The following is a 21,962-nucleotide window of genomic DNA, read 5'->3' as shown; positions in this document are numbered from 1 at the left end:
CCTATAGGTCATTCAGGCTTCTACCCTCATTCCCGGAGAATGTGGATGGGTTCAGGCTGCAGTCAGACAGGATGCAGACCAGGGCCACCTAGTGGACAATATGGTTGGTCCCTGTGGGTGACACAACAATGCTGACCACAGAACCTAAGTGGAATTATTAGCCAGGTCACAATTACCACAAAAGGAGACACTTTACGGTCCACTGTCTCCTTCGGGGAATGGAAATGGTCTCAAAATTGCTCAACTTTGACAAGCTCGGCTAAATTACATAGGAAGCTAACCCAAAATCTGGCCATTTTTTAAAAAAGTTCATTACAACAAACCACGGTTTGGCACACCCACCTTGACCCAGCCTCCTTAGCAAGGGCTACAGTCCTGCCTACCCATTTTATTTCCCAATCATCTTCAGATATTCAGGGGGTGGGGACAGGGGAGGCTGAGGATGGTCCCCAAACCCCAGACAGGAATTGGTAAAGATGGCTTTTAAGGAATTCAACACGGAGAGGAGGCGGCTGAGTCTTCCCAGCAGGCCCAGCTACAGCAAAAGGCTGCAAGCCTAAGACTTGGCAATGGACCTGAGGCCACTGGGCCACTGGCAATCCCGCAGAGGGAACAAGGGAGACCCACCCGACCCCATCCCATCCCATCAGTGTGAACTCCAACAGGGGCCAGGAAGGTCACTGATCCCGCAACTGCCTCAACCCTCAGCGACCCATGCTTTGTCTGCCCACGGCCCTACCACTGGAAGCCAGAATGCCCCGGTGTGGGCTTGTCCTCTGTGCCAAGCCACGAAGGCCCAGCCCCATCAGCACAGGTACCTCAAACTCTTCCTGCCTTCAGGCAGAGGACTGATGGCACCCAGACTTGAGGACTCCTGTCACCCTTGCAGATCCCAGGGTAATAATGCTCCATCACCTTCCAGGTGGACATAGGGCTACCTTCTCTGTCTTGACCTCACACTCAGGTCCCACCATTCCATCACCAACTTCTGTTATGAGGGTGGATGGGATCCCCTCCTTTCCAGCCGACTATGCCACTCTCCTATATTCTTGGTTGATGATTTTTCTCACATTCTTTCCTAGTCATGCCTGTCTGCCCTGTGCCTTTACTTGACCACAAAATCCTCAGTCACTTCTCTGATCCCCATAACCTCTCTTGATTCCCTCCTCCTCCTCCTCCTCCTCTTCCTCCTCCTCTTCTTCCTCCTCTTCCTCCTCTTCTTCTTCCCTTGGTTGCCTCACAGACCCCTACCCCAGGCTACCCTGTATGTACCCTACCAGACCCTGTCAACCCCCCAAGTATGAGATATCTCCACCCTGGTAATTGCTGGCTACCACCAGCCAATCCTAGTTTTCCCTAAGGATCCCTCTTCCTTCCCCTTCAAGACCTCAACTCCCCATTTTTGAGACCCATTGTCACTGTCTCAAGCCCATCATTACCCATCCCCTGTGTCAGGGACTTCTAATTCCTACTGACTCACCTTGAAACTCTTCCATTCTCCCTGTGTGTACCGCTTACTTCAGGACCTCTGTCACTGCACCCACTCTGTGGTTACCAAGGCCTACGCCTTCTAGTTTACCATTCCTCCTACAAATTCCCACTTTACCGTCCTTGACCTAAAAGATGCCTTCTTTACTCTCCCCCTACACCCTGACTCATATTTTTTATTTGCCTTCATCTAGAAGAACTGCAAGACAATCTACATGGGCAGTCCTCCCTCAGGGTTTTCAGGATGGTCCCCATTTCTTTAGCCAGGCCCTAGCCCAGGACCTCTCCTCCTTAGACCTTAATGCTAGTACATGTCTTCAGTACAGAGATGACCTCCTACTTTGCAGACCCTCCTTGTCTTTGTCCCAGATGGCCAACTCCTTGCTTCTTAACTACCTTGGCTCCCTGGGATTATGTCTCCCCATCTAAAGCTCAACTATGCTCTTCCATGTTCAGCGATCAAGCCGATGAGACCCACAATGACATCGTGGGCCAAGCAGACGGTCCCTCTAAGGAATGTCAAGATGGTCTCTCCATCCCAGTGTCTTACTTTAAATCCAAAGGGAGTATTGATCCTCTATGATTGCTTTACCCACGACCAGGTGAAGGGAGCCTGTCATACCCAAAGGGTCAAAGAATATGGGGGTTGCTCATGGGGCCCTTGTAAAACAAACATCCCAGAAGGGTACAAACAAGAAAGATGCTGGTGAACATCAACAAGGATGGGGCTGACCAGTGGCTGAATATACCCCATTAACCTGCAACTATATTAACATCTGAGATCCTTGGAATGACCAGTGGGCTCAGGGTAAAGTCTATCAGAGTGAAACATTGTCAGACCCGTGTGAACAAATAGAAATCTGGTGACTCTGCCCTCTTCCCCCCAGAGTCGTGGAAAACCTCACCAAGACAACAGGAGTCCCTCCAACCACACCTGACAGACTCCTCCTAAGCTCAGGTAAAAACTAAAGAAAATGAACCTTTCTCCAGGCTGGGCCTCATCCAGGGAGCAAGCCTCCTTAGCCTCTCTAAAGCCTTCGACCACAACAACTGCTTTCTCTGTGCGGCTTTGGGTCGCGCTCCTCTGACTGCAGTGCTCTTGCTGGTCCCTTCCTGAGGCCAAGGGCTGACCCTCCAACCAAAGGCTATCACTATACGACATGTACCCGTCTTCTGGAGCTCTCCGGACACTCACTTCCCTTTCCGCTCCTCCAGGCCTTGCTCCCTTTGCATACGACTAACACATTTTGGTATCTGCCAGGCACCCCCAGAGGGATTCTTCTGGTGCAGTGGCTCTATATCAAAAATCCAGCCTTCTGGTGATCCTTCCTCTCTGTGTATCCCGATGACACCGGTACCTGACCAAATGCTTTATGGAAAGGCTGACACAGCCATGCTCCCCTTTCCTACCGGCTCTTTCCAATCCCAGGCCCGAGGCGCCCCTTGCCCAGATGGACTCCAGTAGTAACAGGTACTGTTGCTGTGGCCTCCACAGTAGCAACCGCCTTAACTGTGGGTGCCATGGGATACAGGTGGCTGAGATCAGAGGGGTATCTGACTGTCTCCAAAAGCCCATCAACAACTTGATGTCACTGGCCACCCCTCCAGCGTCAGATCAATTCAGTGGCCCAGGTGGCCATGCAAAACCAAAGAGCGCTGGTCCTCCCTAGAGCGGACACCAGACAGGGAGGCACCTGTCCATTCATGGAAGAGGAATGTTGTTATGTGAGCAAATCTGGCCTAGTAGAGTCTAACAGTGAGTCACCTCACAAACTGTGTGAAGAACTCTGCCAAGACAACCAGGCCGCGCCTCCCTTTCATTCTTTCTGGCAGTCTTCACTCTGCACCTGGCTAGCCCCGCTCATAGGGCCGTGGGATTCATCTATTTTTTCTCCTAGCACCTTGCAGCCACGCTTTCTCCAGGAATGGATTCTCGAAGATCCCTGAGCAACTGTCAACCGAATGCTCCTGCACTCACACCTCCCTCGGAACTCAAACCCACCGACTGCCGACTCTGTCCCTCTTCAGTAGGAAGTAGCCAGCTCTGAATTGGTGCCCTTCTACCCAAAGAGGTCAAGATGATTGGTTGGAACCTCTGCATAGGCTTTGCACAGGCTAAGAAACCTCATTTGTTCTTCCCCCAACCTAGCCTGCAAGAGGAAAATTCCAGTTTAACACCTCATCTCTCCCTGTCTCTATCTCCGGCCTCGCACCCATGAGTGCCCACGCAGGGGTTCAGCTTTTCTACCTTATACAGGCATAATCCCAGCTCCTAGTTCACACACCATCACCTTCTGCCTGAAACCCATATAACCCCCTTGCTTTAGCCTGGGCACGTGGCCTTACTGACCTCCAGGTGTGACTCACCGGACAGCTGCTTCTCAATACACTTGCCTTTACATTTTTGATTTGGCTTGAATCGGTTCATTTCATTGGCGGAGAAACCTATTAGTTATCGCCAAGTTACTGTCCTTGTTCCAGGAAGGAGAGCCCTGTGTGTGTGTGGACACAGCAAAGGGTTGTGGCCCTATTTTTCTGTGGTCCCTTAGCCCAACTCTGTTGAGAGATCAAACACTGGGGTGTGGGTGAGGGGACCTGCTAGAATGGGACAGGCTTCCTGTGCAGGGCAGAGGTGAAGTGCCTACGTCCTCTAGGGACCTGGAAGCAGAAGACCGAAGCTCTGCACCCATATAGCCACCCCCTGCCCATGACACTCACACCAGTCCAGGGAGTAAAGTCACATGAGAACCATTCATATATCATCACTTCCGTGTGCTTGCTCCTTACGTTGACACAATCCCAAGCATGACCCCTAGAACACATCACGACACCTGGGTTTTGAACCGTCAATCAACAGAAGTGCTAGCTCAGCACTTGGCCCCTGCTGGGCTGTCTAGAGTCTGCTGCTCCAGGCTCTTCCAGTCTTGCCTCATAGGAGGCTCCAGCCATTGAGTACCTGGGAGTGATACAGACGGCTGCATCTGCCACATGGGGGCACCCCACAGCTGAGCAAACAGATTGCCCTGTGTGATCTGCTTGCTATCTGCCCAGAGCTCTTCTCCCTAAAGCTGGGCGGGTTGCTAGGTCCACTAGGACGCCATAGGTCCACTAGGATGCCACATCAATTGTCATGCTGAAGTGGGAGCCCGTGGGACCTGACTGTCAATCCAGCATGGAGTCCCACCTCAGGGCCTCCGGGAAAACATGGATGAATGGCCACCATGCATGCGAGTATGTCAGCTTTGCCTTTGGAGTGGGCAGGATAGAGGCAGGCTATCAGTCCCTCACAGTAGGCACAGACAGGGTCACTACACCTCTTGGCCTCCCATCGGTCCTGCTCCTTTCTTGACTCTGCGGGTGGGTTTTTGCTCAGGCAGGGCCATCTGATGGACTTCAAAGAAAGCCTGCTTGTGGGCGATGTGTTCACCCACCTACAGCGCTGCTAAGCTCAGCCTCGCAGGGGCCCGCTGAGAGACAACACTCCAGAACGGAGGAGGGATAGATAGGAAGGAAGCCTCAGTGTAAAGGCTAACTCTCTGAGTTACAGACAACGCGCCTTGGAGTAAACCGATCTACCTCTACGATCCTCAAATTCAGCATCTGGGCGTAAGCTAGGTTTCCAGTTATACTGTGTGAGTGCTGGGCAAACTTTCCCCACAGAGCAGTGGGCAGATGGAGGAAGCATTGACAAGCTGAAATCAAGTGCTCATTGCATGGAAGCCTCCTTGCCTGAGATCTCAGGAAACGCAGGCAGTGCTCACTACAAAGCAACACAGAGTCACCACTCCCCCCGCCCCACGCCCCCTCACACACACACCACTGCTGCTTAGCCCTTGTCTCTCCTCATTGCTCGGAAAGAAGAGCCAGCCTTGGTTGGAGCTCAGAGAACGTGGAGCCCATCTGGCTACTGAAAGAGGCATCCTGGCTATCTGTATCAGTCCAGGGAGGCCAGGGGTCTTCATCTGCTTACTGAACTAAACAACTCTCCGGCTTGGGGAGCCATCTTTTCACTCACGTGATAAAGGAAAAGGATACTCCCTTCTTTGCTCTTCTCCTGGACATTCTCCATGCCGGGCAGAGCTGATGCCACACGTCGAAAGAGCTGCAGGCAGGAGATGTAGGGTGAGGTCTGCCCAGTCCCCCTCTTTCCCTCTCCTGGGCAGGAGATGTAGGGTGAGGTCTGCCCAGTCTCCCTCCTTCCCTCTCCTGGTCTTTCCCTGCACTGCTCCCCTCATGTACGGATCCTGAGGACTGATGGCCTGTCTGCCAACTGCCCCGGAGTGCAGGCCTGTTCTAAGTCCTCTGCCATCACTATAGCCCCTTACAATGCTGGTCCTGGAGCATCTTGGTATGTTTATAGGGAGAGGGAACAGGGGCTAGGGAGACAGTCTGTCAATAAAGTGCTTGCGACACAAGCACGAGGCCCCAACTCCAGCCCCCAGAATCCACATAAAAAGCTGGGTGGAGCCACATGCACTTGTAATCCTAGGGATGGGGTGACAGAGAAAGGTCCCCAGGGTTCACTAGCTAGGTGAACTGATACACTCCAGGTAAAATCAAAGACCCTGTCTCAAAGTGCAAAATCACCTGAGGAATGACACCAGAGGTTAACCTGTGACCTCCACAGGTGTAAACACCTGCATGCCCACCACACCTGCACACAAACACATGTTCCACACACACATGACACGCCTGCACATACGGCAAAGCTGGGGCTCCTCCTAGAGGCAGCCCGGCCCCACTGGCAGTCAGCAGGGGCCATGAGAGTGACTGAAGGGACCTGCCCTGGTACAGAAATAACCTAGGCCACAGGGAGCAGGCCCTTCAGCGGGCTTCTGTCCATCACTGTCACATGGGGACTAGGTACAGAAAACCAGTTTCTGGACTCACGTAAGATAAATGACTCTCCCTAGGGACACTGAGGCCACCAGATCCTGGGAGCCAGGGCCACAGCCACAGTGAGGGATGTGAAAACTTGTGTCAATGTAGTGTGCTATGTGTGCGTGTGCTATGTGTAGTGTGCGTGAATTTTGTTTGTAGAGTGGGTATAAAAAGTTAAATGTGTGTCTGGGTGTATGTGTGTGTGTAAGTATGTGAGTGAAGAGGTGTGTGTGTGTGCGTGTGTGTGTGTGTGTGTGTGTGTGTGTGTGGTATTGTAAATGTCATGCTTTTGTGTGTATATGAGAAAGTGAGCGTGGGAGGAGCCAGCACATGGAGTGTGGGTCCACGTGTAAGTCTACCTAAGAGGAATGCAGGCCTAAGAGCATGCACGAGGACAGGGGACACCAGGGGTACCTAATAGGTGGACACTGGCAGAGGTGACATCCTGAAAGCAACAAGTACAGGCAGAAGCCAGGGACATAGAAGATTTTGGGCTGGGCTGGATGTCTGGGTCTCCCCCAACTTTTTAAGTTAAAACCTAACACCTGGTCAGGCAGCGGTGGTGTACGCCTCTAATGCCAGCACTCTGTGAGTCCCAGGCCAGCCTGGTCTACATATTACATTCCAGGATAGCCAGGGATATGCAGAGAAACCATGTCTCAAAGAACTGAAAACCAAACTAACCAAATGAACAAAATCCCAACTAAACAAACAAATAAAAAAAAAACCCTGACTCTCAACAAAGCAGTGTAAGGAGGTGCTGCCTGAAGGAGCTCCCCCTGACTGGGACTAACGCCTTTACAGAGAAACTGAGGGAGCCGCCAAGTTCCTTTCGTGTGAGGAAACAACTGGAAGGTGCCAAATATGAGGGAACAGAGTCCGCAAGACACTGAACCTCTCAGCACCTTCATCTCGGAGTCCTCAGCCTTCAGAGCAGGGAGAAAGAATTTTCCGTTATCTATGAGCTACATAGCCTGTAGCAATTTGTGATAGCAGCTCAAACTGGCCAGATTTAACTCCCGTTCAAACCCTGGTTCAGATTCTAAATCATTCCAAGAGGGGGAAGGGACCCGCCTCTCCTTGGCTTGGTCCAGCGGCTTGTAGATGCCTTCTGCTCTATAGATGCCTGATATTTCCTTGGCTTCTATTTCCCATGATGTCATCTGACTCAAAGAGCAGCAGTGCCTGCGCCCCAGCCCCCACCCCTGCCCCCGCCTCTTTTTCCTCCTCCGAGACACCTTCAGGGGTGGTCAGGCTCACGTCTGATACAGAGGCCAGGAAAGGGCTGTGGTGAATAGAGCTGAGGGGTCTCCCTAATGTGGCCACAGTGCCCCTCCTACTTTATCCCTTCTAGCTCCTTTGTCAACCTTATTCTCAGTACTATCAATAACAAGTGAACCATCACTATCTCTCAAAAGCCAAGTGGTGCCCAGGTGTGCGTGACGTTCCTGGGAAGTCCAGGGCCACAGCAGATGCGGCATCAAGCCACATTCCTTACTTAGGGTCCCTTCCTGTGCTACAAGCACCCCTGCTGCCACCAGGCCTACCTACGATGTCCTTCCTCCTTGCCACCACCCTTCTCCCGCTCCAAGACACAGGTTCTTCACCTTGCTTGAGTCATGGACTCAAGTTAGAAGGATCATAAAGGAAACCGTTTGCTTCTGAATTGAAACTTCCCAAATATTTAAGGATCATAAATCTGTGCCATGCTGACATGGTGGTCTAACAGCTAGTGGGATCCTGAGGGCCGGCACTGTGAAGTTTGGGACGCCTGTCATACTGTGAAGTTCTGTCAGCGCTCACTGCTCACGTTGAGGCTGTCTACATCCATCACGGAGGATCAGGCTACCGATGAGGGAGCTGTCACATTACGCATGGGATTTTCTAAAGCCCAGGTCAGCTGAGCTGCTAAGCTCTGCCCACCAACTACTCCGGTTCTGTGGACCCCAGCCACCCCTCTGATCCCTCCTGTGATTCTCGACTGCCAAGGGAGCCTCTTCGCTCCATTTCTGAGTTCCCCTTGTGGCCATGGGGTTCTTGCCAAGTATAAGACATAAACCCAACATGCTGATCAAATTCAACATCCTGCACTTGCATGTGAAGTGAAGTGAGATGCTAAGAACCACAGCTTCCTCAGGCAGGCGGAAGTCTAGGCTGGGCCTTCATTCACACACGCTGCTCCAGGGACCCACACCTGATGACAGCTGAGAAGACTAGCGACGGACGGGGTCTGCATGGCTCCCTGGCTACCTCCGACTACCACCCCCATGCCACCTGCTTTATCAGCGCTGGAAGCCAGTGCCATCCCCCACTGCCCAGAGCTCTAAGTTTATGCACTGGTTGGCTGCCCCATCCTAGTCACTAGCCACTCAGAGCAAGGAAGGCCCCCAGGTCAGGGCTTCCAGATCCGAGCAAGGCAGGCGTGTTCTCACCTGCTTCACATTGTAGCCGGTCTTCGCGCTGGTCTCGATGAACATGACACTCAGTTCTTTGGCCCGCTGTTCCCCTTCCTCGATGGTTATCTGCCTGGAAATGAAGGGGAGAAGGAAAATCAGATGGCAGAGAGGCGACCCCTGGCAGAAGTAGAGGAGGCAGCCTGAGAGAAAGGACTGTGGGGGCTGTGAGGCCCATTGGTCAGTCTTGAAGACCGGCTTCCTGCCCAAAGGTCCCTGCCACAGTCTGTCTAGTAAGAAGGTGGCACCTGGAACAGAGGACCCCAAGCTGTTTCCATATCTTCCGAACTAGGGAGCAAGGCTACCCCCTACCTTTTGAGGCAGGGTCCTATGTAGCCCAGGCTGGTCTTGGATTTGTGGTGTAACAAAGAATGACACTGAACTTTGGATCCTCCTGTGTGTACCTCCCTAGAACTGGGACCGTAGGTATATGCCACCAAGCCTGATTTTATGAGTGCTGGGAACTAAACCCAGGGCTTCGTGCTTGGAAAGGCAAGTGCTCCACAAGTGAGCCACGACCCCTATGGCTTCCTCAGTGGTCGTTAGAACAGTATCTCCTGGACACATGCAGCCCTTCTTGGAGTGAATCCTCTGACCCCCTTTCCTAATGCAAACACCACAATTAAAAGTAGCTCTCCTAGGCCCATACAGCTCTGCAGAGGAGACCATTTCCACCCCCCTCCTGGCAGGCCACTAACACAGACTATTTCTCAAATGGTAGGGGTGCTGCAAGAAGCCACACACTTTATTAGAAACCATGACACATGGCTTTTCTGTCCAAGTTAGCACAGGGTTCCAAGAGTGGAAACCTTAGTGGGTGGGGACACGGGAGGACAGCTACGGAGAAACCTTTTCCAAAACCACTGCATGCCCAGATACAGCCATAAACCAGGATGCACAGATTGGGGACAAGGTCTGTGCTCTGCTGACACTCTTCAGACTCGGACCTGAGGGCCTGGGTTTCACACCTCACACGTCAATGCCAGGATTTCCCAGGGACAGCAGCCTTTGTTGACGGAGGCAAAGCTTCCAGAGACAAGAAGCTTACAGTGTGTGGGGGCTAACAGGCATGACGGTGTCCCTGTGCGTGGAGACCTGCCTTGCTGTTCCTGTCATCTCAGACCTGGGCAGGAACAGCCACAGAGATGTGCGGAAGCATAGGCCTGCTAGTCAGAGCCCTCCACGCGCCGGTGCGTGCCTACCTCTTGTCAGCCAGGTCCGTCTTGTTGCCCACAAGCATGATGATCACGTCACTGCCCCTCTCTGTCCTGACGTCATCGATCCATTTAGAAGTCTGCTGGAAGGAGTTGAGATCTGGAGGCAGAAAGTGGGGACAGAGTGGGATATGAGGGACCCCAGAGGGGTCACAAGGCAAGACATAGTCTTGCTCTGTGATCCTGGAGAGCCTCAAGCACATCCTAGGGAGAGAAGTCACCGTACCCAGAAAGCTAGGCTGTCACAACCTCTACACAGAACAGTGACTCTAAAGACCACACAAGAGTCAGAGCTGGCTGGGCAGTGAGTGGTAGCGCATGCCTTTAATCCCAGCACTTGGGAGGCAGAGGCAGGCGGATTTCTTAGTTCGAGGCCAGCCTGGTCTACAGAGTGAGTTCCAGGACAGCCAGAGCCACACAGAAAAACCCTATCTCGAAAAACCATAAAAAAATTAAAAAAAAAAAAAAAAAAAAAAAAAAAAAAAAAAAAAAAAAAAAAAAAAAAGAGTCAGAGTTGATTTGAAGCTCTCATAGCAGAGGGAGGATAGGAAGGCCATGGGCCTGGCTGAGCTGTGGACCTGTGAGGAAAGGCCCCTAGGAGATGGTGTCCCAGAAGTGATGCTCAAAGGAGGCTGAGGAAGGCCAGGCTGGTTGGGGAAGAGAACCCACAAGCCTGTAGGGAAGGATGGATAGATAAAGCGCCCCCTAGGGGCACGTAAATCCAGAAGTAAGTCTCTTGTGTTCAGTATCATCCCCCTCAGAGACATCCAAGCTCAGCACCTAGAGGAGGGGAGGTGGCTGCTCTCTCCAGCCTGTGACACAGGTCCTGTAGGCTTCAGCTCCCACCTCGATAAGGGGTGTAAGGAGCATGTGATCAGGCAGGAGGAGGTAGACAGAGGGGCAGGGCAGACTGAGCAGTGAGGTGTGTCCCAACTCCATGTGACTTCAGGGTCCTCACAGCATCCTCCGAGTAAAGCCTGGGACTTCCCATGTGTGTTCCTCTAGATCAGTGGTTCTCAGCCTTCCCACTGCGATGTCTCTTTAACCCAGCGGCTCATCTCTAGATCAGTGGTTCTCAGCCTTCCCACTGCGATGTCTCTTCAACCCAGCGGCTCATCTCTAGATCAGTGGTTCTCAGCCTTCCCACTGCGATGTCTCTTCAACCCAGTGGCTCATCTCTAGATTGGTGGTTCTCAGCCTTCCCACTGCGATGTCTCTTCAACCCAGCAGCTCATCTCTAGATCGGTGGTTCTCAGCCTTCCCACTGCGATGTCTCTTCAACCCAGTGGCTCATCTCTAGATCAGTGGTTCTCAGCCTTCCCACTGCTATGTCTCTTTAACCCAGTTGCCCATGCTGTGGTGACCCCAACCATAAATTTATTTTTGTTGCTACAGTAACAAATTCATAACCGTAACTCTGCTACTGTTATGAATTATAATGTAAATATCTGATAGGTAGGATATCTGACATGCCATCCCAGGGAAAGTCATCTGACCTTAAAAGAGTGTCATTGAGAATCTTTGCCCTGGGTGGTTTCGGGGTAGCTAGGCTCTGCATAAGGCCTGCCCCAACCTCTGGGCCCCTACTGAGTCTGTGCAGCCCTTTCAAGAACCATGCATACAAGAGGGGCTGTCTACAGGGATGTTTAGGGAGAGTTAGCATACACGCCAGCCAGGGCCAGGGAGGGCACAGAGAGCTAACCTTGTGAACATCTGCCATTGCTGCCACCCTGGAGACACCATGCCCCAAGCACAACCAACCCTGCCCTATGCAGTCCTGTCTGTCACAGGACGAAAATGAATCCACTATGGTCCAAGATAATGCACTATCCCAACACTGAGCACAGGCCTGCGTACATGTTCACACACACACAGGTCTGGTCAGGGTCATGCTGGGGCCCAAGAGCCCCCTCCTTCCAACACAAACCCCTACTTACTAGTGATGTCATACACCACCACAGCCACCGTGGAATCCCGGATGTAGCTGGGGATCAGGCTGCGGAACCTCTCTTGCCCCGCAGTGTCCCAGAGCTGCAGTCGAACCTACAGGGCCCGAACAGAGGCATCAGTAGAGGAGGTTGGAGGCCCAGCCCCCATGATGCTGGCACCCTCCCTCCTGGTCTTGGCAGAGACTCCCAAGAGTGCCCAAGTGGGGGTTCTAGGGGACAAGCCAGACAATGCCCTCCTTGTCCTCCAGTGCTAAGACCAGGAACTCACCGTACGGTCTTCCAAGTACATGGTTTTTGACAAGAAGTCAATCCCGATGGTTGCCTGTTAAGAAACAGCACGGAGAGGTCAACATGGAAAGGAATGACACGAAGGAGCCAAAAGGCCATAGAATGGCATAGGCCCAGGGAATGGCATAGACAGCCGAGGGGACAGTCAAGCCAAGTCCCTCTCCTGAGGAAGGAGCTTAAGCAAATGATGGGTGAGATCAGGTTTTTGTTTGTTTTCAAAGAAGGACATTCTATGCAGAGAGAGAGAGAAAAAAATGCCTCAAAAAGGGCGAGAGAGCATGGGGCACAGGAGGAAGTTCCCACCTGTCTCCAGCATCCTCTGAGCTCCCACAGACTCTCCCTCGGACTTAAATTCGGCTTTGCTCTTGGGGAAGCAGGTTCGGGGGTGGGACTTGCCACTGCAGTGTGCCCTGCCTGGGGTGGGTACTATGGACCATCCACAATGTCCTATTAGAAAACCCAGAGAGCTCTTTGCTCCTCATGCTGCCGAGTCAAAGGATGCCACCCATGCCTCTGTGTCACCAGGCGCCTCTTCTGTCCTGGTAGGTAACCCCACCTCTCTGGTCCTTACCTGTACCCCATATCTGTAAGCAGGAGCCAAGATACTGTCAGTGTGAAACAGAGCAAACACCACTAAGTAATAATGAAGCCTCAGACACAGCTAGCCAGTCAGGGCATGGTTCCAGCCGTGTGCTCCACCCTGCGCCTAGAATCACCTTCTTGCAATACAGAAAGCTCAGCAGGGACCTTTGTCCAGTGAAAGGGCTTAGCAGGAAGCACTGTGTGTGGTAAGATCCCAACTCAATCAACTGGAGGAGACAGATGGGTTCATATTTTCTCAGTCACAGAGATGAAGAGAAGACATTGTGTACTGGTATCTGAATGAACAGTTGCAACATGGGCTATTTGGGCTCTCTAGTACGTATCTTTTTTTTTTTTATAATAAATTGTTAATATTTATGCATTCAAAAGAAAAAAATCTTTGAGATAGCCATGTGTCTTAGTTAGGGTTTTACTTCTGTGAATAGACACCATGACCAAGAAAGCTCTTATAAGGACAACATTTAATTGGGTTCAGATGTTCAGTCCAGTACCATCAAGGCCAGAGCCTGGCTGCACCCAGGCAGGCATGGTACAGGAGGAGCTAAGAGTTCTACATCTTCATCTGAAGGCTGTTAGTGAAGACTGACTTCCAGGCAGCTAGGACTAGGGTATTAAAGCCCATGCCTACAGTGGCACACCTACTCCAACAAGACCACACCTCCTAATAGTGCCACTCCCAGGGCCGAGCATACACACACCATCACACCATGCATGATGGCACATGTCTGTTAATTCCAGAACCACTGAAGTAGAGAAGGAGGCCAACTTGAGCTTCAGGGTGAGATTTTATTTCTTTTTAAAAGAAGTATCTCTTTGAAAGGAAAAGTTCAAAATGTTTCATCATGTGAAGAACTGCAGTGGACACAAGAGACACACCAAAGGAAGACTTCAGTGGAAATACAGAGATCTCTGTCAACCCGGCTTAAAATCATCTAGGAGACACAGCCTGGGGCTGTCTGTGAAGGCATGCCCCGGGAAGCTTAGCTGAGCAGAGAAGACCAACCCTGAATGCGAGTAGCACCCCATCATGGGCTGGGATCCCAGACTGAATAAAAAGGACAAACTGTGAGGAGACACCTGGCACCCTTCTCCGCCCTTCCTCTCTTTCCCCGCCCCCACTCCTCCACCACTTTTCTCCCTGTGGGTTAGTTTTTTGTCCACTTGATATGATCTAGAGTCACCTGGGAAGAGGGACTCTCAGCTGGCTCCACTTGACTAGACTGGCCTGTGGACACATCTGTGGGGGCATTTTCTTGATAAATGGCTGATGCGGGAAGGCCCAGCTCACTGTGGGTATGTCACCCCTGAGCATGTGGTTCTAGATGCTATAAGAAAGCAGGCTGAGTTAGGTGATGGTGGCACATGCCTTTAATCCCAGCACTTGGGAGGCAGAGGCAGGCAGATTTCTGAGTTCGAGGCCAGCCTGGTCTACAGAGTGAGTTCCAGGACAGCCAGGGCTACACAGAGAAATCCTGCCTAGAAAAAAACCAAACCAAACCAAACCAAACCAAACCAAAAAGCAGGCTGAGCAAGCCATGAGGAGCAAGCCAGTAAGCAGTGTTCCCTCATGGCCTCTGCTTCGGCTCCTGCTGCCAGCTTCCTGTCTGACTTCCCTAAGTGCCTACCACAGCCATGAGAACTAAGTCTAAAATTGACGAGTGCCTGCAGACCAGGCCTCATTCCCGAGTGACTGCACATTTTCATTAATCAGTGAGCGAGACAACTCCGTGTCTGTTCAGAACCTTAAGGAATGTGCCAAGCAGGCAGAAATTTCAACCTCTCTGTGTGCCACAGGATCCTTGAAGGTACCATACTCATTCTTTAGTGACCCCTGAAGCAAGACCAGATACCTGGGCTCAGGATCAGAGGCAGAGGCTGCCAGCATCATCCCCCCCCCCCCATACAGAATTCAGAAAATGCACAGCTGAACTAGTGGCTGCCCCAGTCAAAGGTCATGTTTCCCAGCATCCTTGGCTGCAGGGTGGCTGAGATCTGATCAAAGGATGTGAAAGGGAGAAGCATCTGGAATGAGACCTTCCTGGGTTAGTGCGCCCCAAGCTGCCCCCTTTCCAGCTGCTTGGAATGCAGACTCGTGGGGCGGGTGGTAATGGCTCATCCAGCTGAGGACCAGAGGGCAGGAAGACCGTTCAATGGAGCCTGACTCCTTGACTGTGAAGAGCTACCTCGGCAGCACTATAATTTGGGGGCAACAGAGACTTCATCTTCTATTTTATTCAAGCCACTTCTGTCAACATGGCATAACTAACCTTGATCAACAGAGTGAAGGACCATGGAAAATCATATCCCCTAAGGGCAGCAACTGGGTAGCGACAGGGATGTTACTGATAATAGCTGTAACGACGACGACAATCCTTTTCCCCCCATTGTGTGCACATGTAAGACACTTCGCTTACAGCAGAGAGAGGTCGTGAGATAATATGACGATGAGTCACGCCGCTGGTTCAAGCTGCAGCAACACGAAGCCCAGTGACTTTTATCATCATCGATGCTCACTGAGCCACAGACTATATCTCTATTAAGCCTCACGAAACAGACTGACCAAAGAGATGGCAATGAGCCAATGCTGAGAGGGACCAACTTCCTCTCCCCACAAGCTGCCTCCCACCTCTATCTGATCTTCAAGCTACTACCCAAGAGCCATCCCTAATTGCGTAGCTGTTCCTCTCTAAGACCTGTTCTGGCCACTCGTTCGAATCTGAATCTGAAACAACCCATAGGTCCATGTTTTGAATGCTTGTCCTCCAGCTGGCAGTGTTAACGTGGAGAGCAGTGGAACCTTTCAGAATGGGATCTGCCTGGTGGAAGCAGTTGGGTGGGGGGGAGGCTTTGAAGGTTACACAAAGCCTCTGACCTCACTCTTTGCTGGCCTGCCTCAGTGCCTGAGGTGCCTCTATTACATGCTGGATAGATCGAAGCCCTTTGAAAATCCATGAGCTGGAAAGAGTCTTTCTTTCTACTAGCTGTTTCTCTAGGAATGATGCAAAAGTGAGAAGCAGAGAGCTGGTCCCAGCAAAGTGGCAATGTTCAGATAGCTAATCCTAACCAGGTGGTTTGTAAACCTTTGAAACTGGCTTGCGAGAAGAATTTGCAACAGTTTAACAATGTGGACTCTAAGGCGGCTCTAGACCCATTGTTATGGTGAGAACTAGGAGGCTCAGAACACTGACAACAATATGAACAGCACAGACCGTACCTGGTCTCAGGGGGGGAGCAAGAACTCCACTGGTCACCGAACTATAGAGGCCACTGGTGTCTGACAAAGAATTTCTTTACATTCTACATTACCTGAAATTTTGAGTGAGGTAGAATTCAAAGGTAATGGAGAAAATGAAATGCAACCCAAAGTTCAGGCTGCTACTGGTATGGTTCTGGCTGACTACTTCTAGCTACGCGTACAGTGAGACTCTGGAGCAAAACGCAGAGAAGAATTTTCAAGATGTGGGATTTGGCCCTGAAAGGAAGGTGAAGATGTTTAAAGCTGTGGATAAGAGAAGTGGGGTCAGAAGTGATGTTAAAGCCATCAGCATCATCAAGGAGACGCCTACCTGGCACCGGGACAACAGAGCACACGAGCTGAGAAGTTGTCCCCATCCCGAGGGTCCCAAGGGCATAAAACAGAAGAAGATTAATCAATCACTTAAAATACGTTCCTTCAGAAGGAGACTGTATTTTGAAGTCACCAAGGTGCTCTGATGGGAAGGGGTCACCTAAGGAGATGGTTTTCTAGCTTCTGGTTCAGCTGCTCAGGTATGCAGAACCGGAGGCAGCCATAATCGAAAGAGTCCCGGCTGGCCGCAGGCTTTGGACTACCTATCTGGTGCTGTTTTTCAGGAGTGCAGAATATAAAGTATGAGGTCACAGACTTGAACCTAGATTTTTAAGGAACACCTCTGTATGAGACCAGATGATGTGCCCCAGATTCTGGACATAGTGGTAGGAAGACTTAAGTGTTTTCCCTGCTGGCGGCCGGTCCTACTTTTGTCTAGTCTTGAACACATTCTTACTTCACAGGGGATCACAGGTTATTCTGAGCATCAGTGGAGACTCTGGACTTAGACTATTGGTCAATGTTGAGACTGTGAGTCTTTTTATTTTCTTCTAAGACAGGGTTTCTCTGTATAGCCCTGGCTGTCTTGGGACTCACTCTGTAGACCAGGCTGGCCTCGAACTCAGAAATCCACCTGCCTCTGCCTCCTAAGTGCTAGGATTATAGGCATGCGCCACAACTGCGTGGCTGAGACTTCTTAAAGTTGGAATAAATGTGTCTTTGTATTGTAAGATGGCCATGAACCTTTGGCAACCAAGATGGAATGCTATGGTTTGACTCTAAGTGTCTCTCACAGGCTTAGATTTTGACTGTTCTGCAGCTGATGGTGTTTTTTGGAGAAGTAGGACCTAGCTGGTAGAAACAGGACACTTTAGGGTGGGTGTCTGACATGGACCCCAGGTTAGACCTGGTTCTTGCTCTCTTTGCTTCAGGGTCTACTGTGGTATGAGTAGCCCCCACCACAAGCTGGCACTGCCGCGAACCCTGCTGCACCTTCTCTGCTACGACCTCTTCTGAAACCGTGATCCAAAATACATCTTTCTTTCTGTCAATTATTTCTGTCAGGTAACTTAATCACAACAACACAAACAATATAATTCACCAACCATGCAGCCCACTTAACTACTGCATATCTTACATCTCTGCATGGCATAGCAGGGGTACCACCTCTGGGGGTCTGAGCCATCTGCTCTCTTAAGCTCTGATGTCACAGCTTTTCTATTGTTGAGAGCTGAGCGGATGGGATCAAGCTATTCAGATTTATAGAAAAATTCAAGAAACAACAATGTACAAGCACATATGAGAGACCACAATCTGGTGAACAGTGGACAGATCGCAGTCTCTGGGGAAGCAAGGAGAGCTGCGCATTTAAATGATCCTGTCCACAAAATAAAAACAGACCTCCCATGCAAAGAAGAAATTTGGACCACAATTTAGAAAAAACAAACAAACAACTCAACAGAAACAGACCCCCAGATGGCACAAATAGTTATGCTTTAAAAAAAAAAAAAGATGTGGAAATGAGTTTCAACACATCTGAGGACACTCCGAAACAATCAAGGCAGGGCTGAGGGAAGGCAGAGACCACGGTCCACACAGTGCTGCCTCTCGTGGTTTCCCCTGCTCCCGTCCTCACCGCCTTCTCACCGCGCCCACCGTTCCCTCACTCAGACTGAACCTCCACAGTATAAGCTCAGTAGCCTCTTCACTGGCTCCCCGTCCTCAGCCTTGCCAGTCATCTTCATGCAGCACGCAAGGCTATTTTTGAGTTTAAAACCAGCGCCATTAGGGATGTAGAGAGGTGGCTCTGCAGTTAAGGACACTTGCTCCTCTTGGGGAGGACCCAGGTTCAGTTCCTAGCACCCACAGGGTAGCTTACAGCTCTCCACAGCGCTTGTTCTGCTTGCTCTAATATCCTCTTCTGGTCTCCACCGGCACTTCACATACATGGTGCATTTTTATACATGCGGGCACACCACTCAACCAAAAACAAATAATTAAAAAAAAAAAAACAAACAAACCTGACTCTGTTCCTCCTTACAGCTCCCGGGAAACAGTTTAAGTACCCGTGGTTGATTGATCACACCCCACCACTGCCTTTTGATGACCTTGTACTCAGGGAATAATGCTGTTTAGAATTCACATGTTTTGATGGTTTGTCCAGGCTTGGCCCAAGGAGTGGCACTATTAGGAGGTGTGGCCTTGTTGGAGGAAGTGTGTCACTGTGGGCATGGGCCACCATAGTCCTAGCTTCCTGGAAGTCAGTCTTCTCCTAGCAGCCTTCAGATGAAGATGTAGAACTCTCAGCTCCTCCTGCACCATGCCTTGCCTGGATGCTACCATACTCCCCCGCTTTGATGATAATGGACTGAAACCATTGAACCTGTAAGCCAGCCCCAATTAAATGTCCTTACAAGACTTGCCTTGGTCATGGTGTCTGTTCACAGTAATAAAACCCTAGCTAAGACACATGTTACTCTGCCTTTAATTTTCTTTGTTTTATTGTGTATGTCTTTGTGCATGCATGCATGTGACGGCTTTTGTGTGGAGGTCAGAGGGCAATTTGCAGGAGGTGGCTCTCTCCTTCCACCATGTGTGTCTGGAGATCAAATTCAGGTGACCAGGCTTGGCAGTAGGCACCTTTACCCACTGAGTCAGTCTACAGGCCCTTCCCGTGTCAGCTCCTTTGTCTCTTTCCCAACACTGTCCCTCCTGTGAAATGCTCTTCCATAGTCACTACTTCTTCAGGATTTGAGATTCTCCTCCGCAAATCAGATTATCAACGCTCAGGGCAGCCCCGAGGTTACTCGGTACCTTCTCTACCAAATAGGAAAGGTCTCAGACCCCCTAATCTCTGCCACTGGTCAATGATGTGGGGATTTTTTTAGCATGTGGCTTGTTGATCGTGTGCTTCAGATTCACCCCAGGAGCTTTTTTAAACGCTGAGATCCCTGAGGCCGCTCAGGTAGATCCAAGCACACAGGCTCTGAGTGTCAGAACTACACCCAAGTTCTCAGACCAGTCGTTTGCACGGTGAAGTATGAAGATCACAGCTCTGTGCTGTGTGATCCAGGTCTGTGGAGGCTCTGGTCTCCAGGGTCACAGACTGATAACAAGGAGCGGTTGGGGGGAGGTGACACCAGTGGATGAGTTGTTATGCACAGGGAAGAAACCAGGTTCACTCAGAACCAGTCTGTCACCCAGGCTGGGGAGCAGACCTGGGATCTGAATCCAGCTCTCCTGGATGTCAAAGTCTCTTCCTGGGCTGCTGAGTTGTACTCCTGCTTCTAGAAGTCCATTTCTGAAGCTGTCACTGTGTTTCCCTGGAGTCAAATCCTATCTGGCTCCCTACTGTCAGGAAAAAAAAAAAACGATAATGGCTGGCCATAACAGCTCTGCACAGCCCTCTTAAGAGAGAGTTCATTTGCATTTTAGTAGAAATAAATAAAGTGAGCCTCAAAGGACAGAGAGGAAAGGGCTTGAGAGAGACTTGGCTGGGTCTCCATGAGCAGAACATAGCTCTAACTCCTGGGCACCATGTATTTCCAGGACACGAGTCACAGCAGCTGGCCCCACACCACGGCCAGCTGGCCAGCTGGAGCTTGTCTCTTCCACGAAGGCCAGATTTTCGCAGTGGTCACGGTCTTCCCTGGGCAGCCTCTTCGTGGCAGATGGTGTAATTAATTAACAGTCAAGCCACTCCACTTCACTCTTGAGTACCTACTGTGTGTTGTGAAAAAAAAAAAATCCCTGGTCCCTGCCCTTAAGGAGCTTCCGACATGGAGGAAAAGACACATACAGAAACTGTCACTCACAGCAAATGGAGAGGAAGAGTCAGTGTGGAAGGGATGAAGGTCCAGAGCAACAGGCCTTGCTTGCTTGGTGTTTTATGGGAATGTGGAGTGGATACGAAAGCCCTCAGCGCATGGGACCTTCCAGTAGGCAGAGGTCAGGGGATCGTGGGGATGGGAGGCTTGGGGGAGAAGCATCTTGAAGGAATGAGGGAGACTCTGTTCTTATCATCCGTGTTCATCTAACCCTCTTGATAATTAATGCCATTAACTCTGAACCAACTAGAAGAAAAAAACAAGTGCTAAAGGCACCAGAAAATGCTGGTAAAAACTCAGATTCGTGAAGAAACCCAGTCAGCCACACCGACTGGAACACGAGAGAAGCCACCACAATTGACAAGAAGTACAGAAAAATCCCACATTTGAGAAAGCCACAGAAGGGACTCTGAAGTCTACATATGAATGCTGTCCAACACTGGATGACCAGAGAAGACCCCAAGCAATCTGCCCGAGGCTAGAAACAAACAAGACTACAAACAGAAGAGAGAATTGTTGCCCAGCATAGGGGACAGAGCTGAGAATCAGGGTTTATACAACTATTAAAACAAAGAACCGGCAGGACTCAAAGCTGCAACCAGAATCCAGAGACACAAACAAAATGTGCAAGATGTACTCTCAACTGGGTAGATGCATGAGGTGGCAGAAAAATGTAAGCCATATACAAGGGAAACAATGCGGATCAATCTGGAGTTGATTTGGACATTGAAAGCAGGAAGAAATATTTTAAGATAGCCAATATTATTAAGCCCAACTACAGAAGGTGATGTTCCTAACAGATACAGGTACAAGCCAGCAAGATGGCATAGCAGGTAAAGGTGCCTGCCACCAGCCTGACTACCTCAGTTTGGTTCAGGAACCTTCATGGTAGAAATGGGAAACAAACTCACAAGTTGTCCTCTGATGTCCACACACGTGCCATGACATGCACCTCTCTGTACACACACACACACACACACACACACACACACACACACACACACGTATATACAGAAGATTTTAAAAGTCAGAGTCAAATCAATGAGGACCAAACCAAAGATACAATCTTGAGAACAGCCAGAGGAAAACGGCACCTGGTACCCAAGGATGGGACGACAGGGATGATGATGATGGCGGACAGCAAGCGGAGCTTGAATTTTAAATCCAGCAAAAAATGTTATTCGAATGTGAGATAAACTAAAAGCATCTTTTAAATGAATGGGGACAAAGAACCTATGTTAAAGAAGACCCTCAGCCTGAAAGGAAATGGTGTTAGCAGGAACTGGGCCTTCTGCAAGGACTGAGGGCACAGAGAGGGTCAGTACAGAGAGAGAGGGTCAGCACAGAGAGAGAGAGGGTCAGCACAGAGAGAGAGGGTCAGTACAGAGAGGGTCAGTACAGAGAGAGAGGGTCAGTACAGAGGGAGAGGGTCAGTACAGAGAGAGAGGGTCAGTACAGAGAGAGAGGGTCAGTACAGAGAGAGAGGGTCAGTACAGAGAGAGAGGGTCAGTACAGAGAGAGAGGGTCAGTACAGAGAGAGTCAGTACAGAGAGAGAGGGTCAGCACAGAGGGAGAGGGTCAGTACAGAGAGAGAGGGTCAGCACAGAGAGGGTCAGTACAGAGAGAGAGGGTCAGTACAGAGAGAGAGGGTCAGTACAGAGGGAGAGGGTCAGTACAGAGAGAGAGGGTCA

The 21,962-nt window shown here is 50.6% G+C and overlaps 1 protein-coding gene across 1 annotated transcript in view; it reads right to left on the bottom strand.

The window, feature by feature from the left end:
* The window catches only part of Rab6b (RAB6B, member RAS oncogene family), a 70,920-nt gene that overhangs the window by 8,524 nt on the left and 40,434 nt on the right, over positions 1-21,962 (bottom strand). The window contains exons 3-7 of the mRNA XM_031343520.1: positions 12,254-12,307; positions 11,974-12,079; positions 10,025-10,136; positions 8,802-8,895; positions 5,524-5,590 (exon numbers count right to left, since the gene is read on the bottom strand). Coding sequence (XP_031199380.1) covers positions 5,524-5,590; positions 8,802-8,895; positions 10,025-10,136; positions 11,974-12,079; positions 12,254-12,307 — 433 coding nt within the window. The remainder of the gene's footprint in view (positions 1-5,523; positions 5,591-8,801; positions 8,896-10,024; positions 10,137-11,973; positions 12,080-12,253; positions 12,308-21,962) is intronic.

The sequence above is a fragment of the Mastomys coucha genome, unplaced genomic scaffold, assembly GCF_008632895.1.
Source record: "Mastomys coucha isolate ucsf_1 unplaced genomic scaffold, UCSF_Mcou_1 pScaffold23, whole genome shotgun sequence".
Classification (NCBI taxonomy): domain Eukaryota; kingdom Metazoa; phylum Chordata; class Mammalia; order Rodentia; family Muridae; genus Mastomys; species Mastomys coucha.
The sequence above is the reverse complement of the archived record's forward strand: the minus strand, read 5'-3'. Positions and strand labels throughout refer to the sequence as shown.